An 11480-nucleotide genomic window follows, 5' to 3' on the forward strand; every position below is an offset into this window, starting at 1 on the left:
ATACGAATCATCGTCGAAGGCGGGAAGGACGACGATCTTGCGAGCATCGAGACTAGCCCAGTAGAGTTCTCATAGCCACAGTTGTAAAGGCTCGATTCCTAGTCGGTCCAGGGACCTTTCGTAGGGTTAGTCTAGGGCTAGTAGTCATCATCAAACTACTTGTACCTAGCCGTTCAAAACCAGGACGTTAGGCAAAGGGGTCGTCTGCGTGATTTTGTTGTTCAATTATGGCCCTCTGTTAATTTTCAACTTCTATTAAATTTCTCTCGTCGCACACTTGCGATTCTATCCACTGTTTCTTTCACTACTTTCGTTACTCCCTCCTTCTTTGAGTAGTACTAAGTCTATGGTATTAAGTTCTCCGAGAAAAGCCAATGGAAGAATTTCATAATTATCATAAAGTCATGCGGTGATTAAACCTAGAAAGTTGAGCAAACTTTCTTGACTTCCTTAGGCGTAGAGTATTTTCATGCCTGCCACGCGATATGGGATATACACTGCACATGCAAAATGGTCATTGGCAGAAGAAGCTCTCAATTAATGACTATGGATATGGAAGTACTCATAGAGCCCTACCCGGGTAGACGAGAATATCTAAATCATATCTCAATTCGAACATTTTTTGCTGTCATAGTTCGATGTGATTTCTATGTGTTATTCAAAAATCCAATGAATATCGCACGAATAGCTCAAAGTGATATGATATCAGTTTTTGTTCTTGCCGAAATAGCTGAAAATTTCTACATAAGAACAAGTTTAGCTCTACTGTACGAAATGGAACACATACACCCATAGAGATGGGTCAATGTTAGTGAAATGCCATGTGCTCCTTTCTGAGTTGTGGAAACGAAGAACCACATGCTCTTATTCCCATGATATTTACAACAGCGAGCCACAGTTCAGTGGTAAGCACCGCCGTCTGTGAATCCTAAGGTCGTAAGTTTGATGCTGCATGCTGACATTTTTTTAAATGTTTTTCTAAAAAAAATGACAAATATTGTCTGCTATTATTTTGACATTGTAATATCTTAACGAGCTATTATTGAGTAGTTCATCATATTAGATGTTGCTATTATTTCTGTTCTTTTACCTCTTATATCAATCAAACCAATATCAGTTTTTGCTTTCAGTAATTCGAACAATAATAATTAAATATGCTATTCATCAGATTTTTCCAACTACTCGGGTATCCTGAGAAAGTAGGCTTTGCCCAGTTGATTAATCACGCCAAGAAAAAAAAACTTGATTGACCACCCGCAGTTGCCTACTCTAGATCAGCTACACTCACACAAGGAACCAATGAGATAGCTGTATATGAGATGTATATGTAGGAGATAGAGAAAGCAGAAAGAAAGATACAAAGTAGGAGGAAAGAGACGACCCAAAGACTAAACCCACCCGAGTAAGTGAGAAAATCTAACGAATAACACATTCAGTTATTAATAATTGAATTACTGAAGAACAAAAACTGATATTGGTTTGATTGAGATAAGAGGCAAAACATCAGTAAAAATATCAATATCTAGTATGGAGAAGTGCTCAATGATAGCTCGTTAAGATATCATATTACCAGTGCTGAAAAATTCATTTCGTCATATCTAAATTCAATCACCTATAGCTCATTTTAGAAGCTGAACCTGAGAATATGATATGTGAAAAGCTTGTGCAGCTAGTCCAGTTCTACAAGAAAGTCACGGAAAAAACGATATTTTTTGAATATTTAAGGTAAATGTCACGGATTACCTTCGAAAAATGCAAATGATATTCACGGTGAATATCATTTGGCATTTTTCAAAGGTAGGCCGTGACATTTACCTTAAATATTCGAAAAATATCGTTGTTTCCGTGACTTTCTTGCAGAACTGGTCTAGCCACACAAGTTTTTCATATACCATATTCTTAGGTTCAGCTTCTAAAATGAGCTGTAGGACGGATTTCGCGCCAACTCGAACAAATGTTGGCAGCACCCTCTCAGATTACAACGAAACTTTCTTGGTGTGTAGACCTTGCCCAGATAAGCCACTTTGCATACTCATTTTTCTAATTTTTTTTCTCGACTGACTTGAAAAGGGCTAAACTTTTTTTATGGATTTTTTTAAAATTTTTTTAATCAAAAAATGACTACTCCTACAAAAAAGTGTTGTATGGGTGATTATCACAAAATAAGTCAAATTTTAAGGAAAAAAAATACTGAAAAAAATCCAAAATGAGCCCTACACTGAAAAAAATCATTTCTAAAAATTCAAAGTTGATTTAAAAAAAACACCATTTTTGATTTTGATGAAATTTTGTCTCAAGACAGGTAATTATGTTCCCTACCAACCGTCCATACATCACAAGATGGGCACTTTTAAGGAAAAAAAGTTTTTCTAACAAAAACTTTTTCTTGTTCGAATGTTTTTTTTTTTTCAGTGTATTTTGTTATCAACAATAAAACCAGTGAAGGCCATAACAATCCCAGAATCCAATGAAACTCAATTTTATAGGAGATTTTGTGTTATTTATTCAATCATTTGGAAGGGTTTTCCTATACATAAAAAACTTCAAAATATTACAAATGTATTTTCTTAGGAAACGTAATGTTTGATCGCAATATGTATTGAAGTGCACTTTTAAATATACAATTATTTATATTTATGAATTTTTCAAATATATATATATGTGTCTTAGAGCCAATTTCAAACATGTTCTTTTCTATTTTTTTCCGATCATACTAAATATTTTTGGTTCATCTTCTGAATTAGAATACCTGTTTGCCTTTACTTTGTCGCCAGGAATAGGCAAAAAACTATGGAATTTCTGAGTGCCTGGTATTGTTTTGGCGTTATTATATATTTCTTCGAGATCTTCTGACATTTTAATGTACTGTTCAGTGGATACGTAACAGAAATTTAATTTAGTTATATTTTTATCTGTCTGTACAACTGCCCAGTTATATAACTCTCGTGGAGTTGTTATGGTATTTCCATAATCTCGAGCAAGACTTGCTCTCTTTGCCATTCGCTTGAGAGTGTCACCAATAGCATCACATGGACCTTTACCGTGGGACGTTGCAAAAAAAATGCCATTCTGCTCTTAATGCATGCTTTGACTGGAATCTACATAGACTAGCAAAGTTCTTCTTATTTTTGTATTGTGATGCTGCCCCATCAGACATAAAATAAATTTTAGAAAAGTTCGTTAATTGTTTCATAAAATCTATCATTTTTGAGATGAACAACTGGACCGCAACTGTATCGTGAGCCATTACTTCCGATATGATAATGAAGCTAACATTTACAAGTTTATTATCTTTCATATAGTAAATTTCAAATGGGTGTATTGTTGCTTGCGAGTTGTTCCAATGATATCCTTGAGCAGCGTTTTGAATTATGAATGAATAGTTTTCAGAGAAATCACAAATCGCAAGAATTTCATCATCCTTTAATGTATCTATTTTATTTCTGAGAAATGATGATTGTTGTTTATGAATAAAGTCGTGTGTTATAAGTTTGTCAATTTTATCAACAAGATACGGAACAAATTCATCAACAGGTTTAATAATCGTTTCTAAATTACAGCGATCAACCACTGCTGAAATATAATCTCTTCTTTGTCATTTGATTCTAATATCAATGTAAGTTCCTCTTCAATGTGTTCATTACAAGCACACTTTTCACAAGCACGGAAAAAGCAATTATCTGTTCTAGTGGAAATATCGCAAAGCATTTTTTGTATTATTTCGTCTTGTGACACAATTCTTATACTGTTGAACATTAAATTTACATTTTCATGAATAGTACATATGCATACATTATGTATACCAGTAGAATCAAGTAAAATACAATACTTTGGTCGCAACTGTGTAAATACTGTGAAACCAATATTCACAGTTTTGTACATATCTACAAAAATCGTATAAGCCTCTTTGAGCGACATCATCAAAAGTCGTTTTTGAACTTGTTGTTTTTTTCCATTTCGAACCTCAGAAACAAAATCATTTGTTCCTGGCATTGGCCTGCTGATATCATTATCATCAAAAAATTTTCTTACTATTTGTTTTGTATCGTCATCAATACCATGCCCCCTTCTTTTTTCGGTGGTACAAAGAATACCCTGTTCATAAACAAGATCCTTCACCTGCCTCGCCATATACATTGGTGCGTTAAACTCTCTTGTGATTTTATTTACCGACCAAGACTTAGGAAGTACAGATAGTATTTTAATCTGTTCGCTTCTGTCAGTTGTAGGGTGATTGAACTTATCCTTTAACTGCATAATTATCTCGTCATACGCCTCCACTTTGCCAACATCCGTTGAATCTATTCCGAAGATATTTTTTCGAACTGCTTTCGTAATCTGCAATGATTTGTTTATGCGATATTCCATACTTCTCATGTTTCTAGATAAGATTGGCGATAAACTCAATGTTTCAGCAATGGTATTAAACTTCTCAATATTATGGGGACCCTGTAGTTGATCTGTTGACGGAATTGACTCCAATAATGGAATAGATGGTACCATATCTGTAAGATAAAAGTTAAGGTTAACAATATAATAATGAATGCAGTGGAAAGTTTATGATAGTTATTTATGCAACGAGTTGCAAAAATTATTTTTTTTCGGACAAGTAGTACATTTATCCAACGAGGCTTGCCGGGTTGGATAAATACGAAGAATACTGAAAAATGTAGTTTTGCAACGAGCTGCAAAATGAGTTATATAAAAGAAGCTAACACGTTGAAGGCTTACTTACCCAGCTCATGTTCGATTTGTTGACCACTCGTTGACGGTTCTGGTTCTGGAACATCATGATGTTGCTGCCCACTAAATGATGGTTGCATAGTTTCGTCGTTTCCATCCGATCGGCGTTTTTTCGTATTCGGGCTTCTGTTGTGACTTATCAATCCACGACATGACTCACAAATACTCATCGATTCGTCGATTTCATGTGTATATCCCATGGAATGAATTTTATCTATCAATCTTAATGACATGCCCCGTAGATTATGACGGTTGCACTTTGGATTGTTTATTTTTGCACTGCACTTGAATTTGTTGAATTTTGATTTATACGATTGATCCATTACTTTTCAGAACTGCCTTTAATAACCAAAGAGAAGTAACACGTTGAATGATACCGATTCATTTTCTTGTTTTGTTCATATTTGCTTTAGGTACAACTCTTGATTTGTTTTTTTTCGATTAGGTAGTTCGAATCTAATAAATAGCCTTACCTAATATTAGGTAAGAACATGGGGTAGAAACGTTTGGGTAGAAATTACAGCAGCACGTATGAAATGCGTGTTCTAATTGTATATTCTAATTGTATATTCGTATTTCTAGAGTGCTGCTGCGTGAATATGGGTGCATTGCATTGTCGCATATGACACAATAAGTTTCATTGCATTTTGAGATTACTAGATAACCTTCACTGGTTTAGTTTGTTTTTAAAAAAAGACACTGAAAAAATAATAATTTGGACATGAAAAAGTTTTTGTTAGAAAAACTTTTTTTCCTTAAAAGTGCCCATCTTGTGATGTATGGACGGTTGGTAGGGAACATAATTACCTGTCTTGAGACAAAATTTCATCAAAATCAAAAATGGTGTTTTTTTTTAAATCAACTTTGAGTTTTTAGAAATGATTTTTTTCAGTGTAGGGCTCATTTTGGATTTTTTTCAGTATTTTTTTCTTAAAATTTGACTTATTTTGCGATAATCACCCATACAACACTTTTTTGTAGGAGTAGTCATTTTTTGATTAAAAACATTTTAAAAAAATCCATAAAAAAAGTTTATCCCTTTTCAAAAGTCAGTCCAGATAAATTTTGAAGAAACTAAGTATGCAAAGTGGCTTATCTAGTCTTGGTGTACATACCCAGAAAGTTTCCTTGTAATCTGAGAGAGTGCTGCCAACTCCGAATACGATTTGGGGCGAAATTCGTCGTAGGTGATTGAAATAAGATATGACGAAATGAAATTTTCAGCACTGCATATTACAAGATAGAAACAATAGCAGACAAAATTTGTCGACCTTTTTCTTGGAAAAAAAAAAAGATGTAAACATCTAGTATCGAACTTACGACCTTAGGGATTCACAGGCGGCGATGCTTACCACTCAACTGCGGCTCACAGTAGTGAATATTATGGCAACAAGAGCATGAGGTTCTTCGTTCCAACAGCTCAGAAAGGGGCACATGGCATTTCACTAACATTGAACCATCTCTATGGGTGTATGTGTTCCATTTTGAACAGAAGAGCTAAATTTGTTCTTAGAAATTTTCAGATATTTCGACAAGCACAAAAACTGATATCATATCACTTTGAGTTATTGGTGCGATATTCTTTAAAATTTTGAATAACACATCTGTTGTGATGTAGCGAGGCGGCCCATTTGGGCAACGAAATCGTGGGTTTTTAACTATAAAAACGTATAATTTATTTGGCTATTAAAAACGTGACTTAACGATTCTACATCACACAATAATCTGATAAAAGCAATTCTAGAAAGTTCGACACACAATGATGACGTCAACCGGTGACAGTCGAGGCTGCCAGCGGAGAGCCTGATGGATTCCGTTAGGGTGATCATTTGACCCCAACATCTCCCTCCTTAATATCGTCGATAGGCGTTGAACCGCTGCGGCGGTCTTCTGATGCGAGAAGATCGACGAGGGACTAGGATCGCTGGCGATGTTTCGACTGCTGATTGGAAACCAGCCGATGACATCGTTGTTGAAGAGGACGAACTTGCTTCACTCGATGACGATGGAGATTCTGAAGACGACACCCGAGTTGGTAGGTCTCGTAGGGACTCCGGCGAGGGTGTTGTCTGAGCTGGATGGCAAATCGTTGATGGCTTGACTAAGTTGCACTCACTCAGCAAAATTTCCAGCGGTAGAATGTGCTTCTTGTTCGTTCGAAGGGTAGTTGTACCTCGGCTTCTGAGCTGGTTCACGTGAGATCGGATCAACTTCCTGTCGTTAATCCAAACGTTATACATTACTCGGCCGATCCTTTCCACGACCGTTCCTGGAGCCCAAGTCCACTTATTGTTGGCGTAGACTTTTGCATAGACGGCATCTTTCGGTACGAACGATCTTGATTGGTGATCTGCGTCCACATCCGTAGATGTTGCTTGGTTCCGTGGCGCACGCAGAAGTTCCAACGATGTTCTAAGCCGACGATTGTACATCAGCTCTGCAGGCGATCTTCCATCTGGTGTATTTGGATTTGGAGTAGTTCTGTACGTAAGCAGAAATGTATCTAACGCCGTTTTGATGGAACCTTCTCCGTCCTGGACTTTTTTGACCGCCCGCTTAAACGTGTCTACAAACCTTTCGGCTTGGCCGTTGGATTGCGGGTGGAATGGTGCTGTTGTTACGTGTTCCACTCCGTTTTCGTTGCAGAACTCCTTGAACTCGGCGCTAGTGAACTGCGTGCCATTATCTGACACTAGGACTTCAGGCATTCCCTTGTTGGCAAATAGGCTTCGAAGGAGGTTGATTGTAGCCTTCGAAGTGATTGACTTGGTTGGGAAAATCTCCGGCCACTTGCTGTATGCATCCACGGTCACCAGATAGAACTCGCCCTCCAGTGGGCCAGCGTAGTCGACATGTATTCTCTGCCATGGAACCGTTGGTTTGGGCCACGGTTCTGGTGTAACTTTTGGCGGAGATCTTGCTGCAGAGGCACAGCCGTGGCAAGCTCGAACGTGGTCGATGATGTCCTCGTCGAGACAAGGCCAGTAGACAAAACTGCGCGCCACAGCCTTCATTCGTTGAATTCCTGGATGCCCTTTGTGCATTTGGACCAGACACCGCTTCCTGTAGAGGGCCGGGATAACCAACCTGTCGCTGAACATGATGCTTCCTTCGACGATGGACAGTGCTTCTTGGCGATCGTAGTAGCGCAGTAACTCCTTGCTTTTCACATCCGAACGTGTCTTCGGCCATCCGTGTTTGACGAAACGGTACACCTTCCGAAGAACTGGATCGGATCGAGTAGCTTGTTCCACCATTCGGAAACTCAGTGGCAGTTGGCTGACTGTACTGGTGGCTACGGATTTCAGGTCTTCTTCGAGTGTTGTACAGGCTACCACAAAATCTTCGTCGGGTTTGATATGCTGATCAATCAGGCGCGACAGCACATCTGCATTTCCGAATTTATTGGTTGAGACATATTCCATCGAAAAGTCGTAGGAGAGCAAGGTAAGGGCCCAGCGTTGAAGGCGATTAGCTGTATACACTGGTATACCCTTCTTGGACCCGAAGATGCGCAAGAGTGGAGCATGATCCGTTTGTAGCCGAAAGTGTCTGCCGAAGATGTACTTGTGAAATTTGGTCACGGCAAACACAATCGCCAATCCTTCACGGTCTGGTTGCGAGTACTTCTCTTCGGTGGTCGTCAATGCCCGCGATGCATGCTGGATAACCTTCATTTTGCCATCAGGGTACTTGTGGCTGATGGTAGCCCCAATGCCAATCGACGACGCATCAGCTGACACCACTATTTCTTGACGGGGATCATAGTGTGCCAACAAAAGGTCCGACGAGAGAATCGCCTTGAAGTCGTCAAAAGCCTTCTGGCATTGAGCAGTCCACCTAAAGGTAGAAGAAGACTTGAGAAGTTCATCCAGCGGGTATCTCAGTGAACGCATATTCGGGACGAATTTCCCGTAATAATTAACGGCGCCCAAGAAGGAGCGGACACCCGTAAGGTCGCGTGGCGGTGGCATGTCCTGGATTGCCTTAATTTTGTTCGGATCTGGGTGCAGACCATCTTTATCGAGCAAAAGGCCCAAATATCCGAGTTGTTCTTGTCCAAAAGAGCACTTTTCTGGACGGATCGTGAAGCCGAATTCTTGGATCCGTTGGAGAACTGCATGCAAATTTCGCCGATGCTCCTCAACGGTTCTGCCCCCGACGATGACATCATCGAGGTATCCCGACGTGAAAGGAAGTCCGGCCAGCATAACGTCCATCAATTGTTGGAAAGCTCCAGGAGCTGCTTTGACTCCCGGAGGAAGCCTGTTGTATTGGTACAAGCCCCGGTGAGTATTGACGGTGAGTAGTTTCCGGCTGCTTTCGTCGACTTCCATTTGAAGGAAAGCGTCGGACAAGTCTATCTGACTGAAAACGGTGCAGCCAGTCAACTTCGAGAAAATGTCCTGCGGCAAGGGTAGAGGGTACTGGTGAGGTAGTAGGCGGTCGTTCAACCCTGTGGAGTAATCGCCACATATCCGGATGCTCCCGTTCGACTTTCTAACAACGACGATCGGAGCCGCCCACTCCGAAAAATCGACTGGTGTTATTATGCCCAGACTTTCCAATCGATCAAGCTCCGCGTCGACAGTGGGTAGCATGGCGTATGACACCGGCCGCTTAGGCCGAAAAACAGGTTTGCATGCCTCCTTCAGTGCCAAACTCACTTTGGTTTTTGTGCAGAGTCCCAGGGTCGGGCTGAAGAGTTCAGGATAGACCTTCTGCAGTGAACCGGCGTCGACTGGCACATCACCGTTGACGAGATTACAAAACTTGTCCATCGGTAACGACCAGAGGTCCAGTTTGTCGATGAAATCGATCCCCAAAAGATTCAACGGATTATTAGAAACGTAAATGTGACCAGTACTCACGGATTCGTTGAGGGAAACTTCGCAGAGGAACTCAAATTCGAGGCGGAGGTCCTCCTCGGATGCAGTTTTGGCGTTTTGCAATGTGGGGACTGCTACTGGCTTACCAATTCGCTCCCACACCTCCTTTGACACGATGGTGATGTCGGATGCTGTGTCCAACTGAAGTCGCACCGGGATGTTGTTGAGTTTTACCCAAACGAAACGGCGCTTGCCTTGAACGCTGTTGACGGACACGACGGTTTTGGTGGAGAACTGCTTATCGTTGGATCTCCTACCCTTGGCTGATCTCCTGGCGCTGGAACAATAGCCTTCCTTATGTCCCAACTGTTGACAGGACGAACACTTATGGTTGGTGAAAGTGCAGTCTCGTGCATAGTGCATCGCGCCACAATTCCAGCAAGGCGATGCCGGACCACTCTTCCGTGGTTGCTGCTGCCGTTGATGCTGCTGACTTGAACGTTGCTCGCTGAAAGGCTTTTTGAACGGCTTCCGGTATTGCTGCTTTCCCTTGATGGCTTGAACTGCTGGGGCCACCGGATTCTCAATCATAGCCGTATCACTCTTCAGGTTCATCAACCGTTGGCATTCTTCGATGAGCGAATCCAGGTTGACACTGTTGTTGTCTTCGATCCTCGTCAGCAGCCTTGTCCGTACCTCCGAATCACGCTCTGACTTTAGCCCACAAACAAACATCAAGCATTTGAATTGGGCCTCGGACATTTTGGACAACTCAAATTCTACACACATCTTGTTCACCCGGCAGGCATAGGAGACGTAGTCCTCCGTGGGTGATTTTGCGATGGTGAGTGTGGAATACCGCTTCTTCACTGCTGACTTCTTGGTGCCGAAAAGACCTCGTAGCTTCTCCACCGTTTCCGAAAACGAGAAATCTTTCGGTGCGTTCGGCAGGATGTAGCTCACATAACGATAATGCTCCTGGGTTCCTAGCCGACGGAGAAGCAACCGTACTTTCGCGTCGTCGTCGATCCGTTCAGCGTCTTTCGCAAAAAGGTCTTCGTATCTGGCATACCACGACCCGAAGGTGGAACTGGCTTCTGGATCGTAGAGGAATTCCTTAGTGTTCGCAGCTAACGAGTCCAAGATGAGTTCCTGATTGGGAGGGACGTTCACTTGGATGGATTGCATAGCGTTCCGAAAAATCGCCTCTTGCTGCTGAAGTACGCCCTGTTGCTGCTGTTGCTGGAACTCACGCTGCTGTTGGAGGATCTGATTGGTGACGGCCTGTTGATGCTGCAGGTACTGCAATATTTGCAGGATGAGGGCATCGTTCGTGGATCCAAGCTGCGGTTGGTTGAGGTTAGGTGGTGGATGCTGCTGAGGAGGTTGTAGAAGCGGTTGTTGCGGAGGAAGCTGATGTGGCAGTGAAGGATGCTGCTGCTGCTGCTGGGCATTCTGGTGGTGATGCCCGTTCTGGTTATGACCGGGTGGATTGACTCCCGATGCTTGCTGCGACTCCTCCATTGCACTGTATGTGCGCTTTCTCCTTTTCGTCGGCGGCGTCGTGATAATTTTCCGACGGAGTTTTCACTACGCGAAACCGGCGAAACCGACATAAACTAAGTAAATACTCGTCGCCACTGTTGTGATGTAGCGAGGCGGCCCATTTGGGCAACGAAATCGTGGGTTTTTAACTATAAAAACCTAGATTAATCCACCTAGTGGTGATAGTGCCTTTCTCGTCGAACATGTACTGATGATCTTTCCTTGGTTGGGATACGACTGGGATGATTTTGCTTCAGAATGTTGGCTTCAGCTTTTTGGGGGAATCGAAAACACTAGTTTATACTTTTTTCCGATGTTTCGGTCTGTATGGGGCCTTTTCAAGGGGTTAAACGGTTAAGGTTT

At 41.5% G+C, this 11480-nt stretch overlaps 1 protein-coding gene across 1 annotated transcript; it reads right to left on the reverse strand.

Annotated features, from left to right (window-relative positions):
• Window positions 1-6484: 6484 nt before the first annotated feature.
• On the reverse strand, window positions 6485-11270 carry LOC134288347 (uncharacterized protein K02A2.6-like). The gene has a single exon (XM_062852933.1). The coding sequence runs from the start codon at window positions 11094-11096 to the stop codon at window positions 6594-6596; it is 4503 nt and encodes a 1500-aa protein (XP_062708917.1). The 5' UTR covers window positions 11097-11270; the 3' UTR covers window positions 6485-6593.
• Window positions 11271-11480: the final 210 nt, after the last annotated feature.

Source organism: Aedes albopictus, chromosome 2 (genome assembly GCF_035046485.1).
Source record: "Aedes albopictus strain Foshan chromosome 2, AalbF5, whole genome shotgun sequence".
In the NCBI taxonomy this organism is placed as follows: Eukaryota; Metazoa; Arthropoda; class Insecta; order Diptera; family Culicidae; genus Aedes; species Aedes albopictus.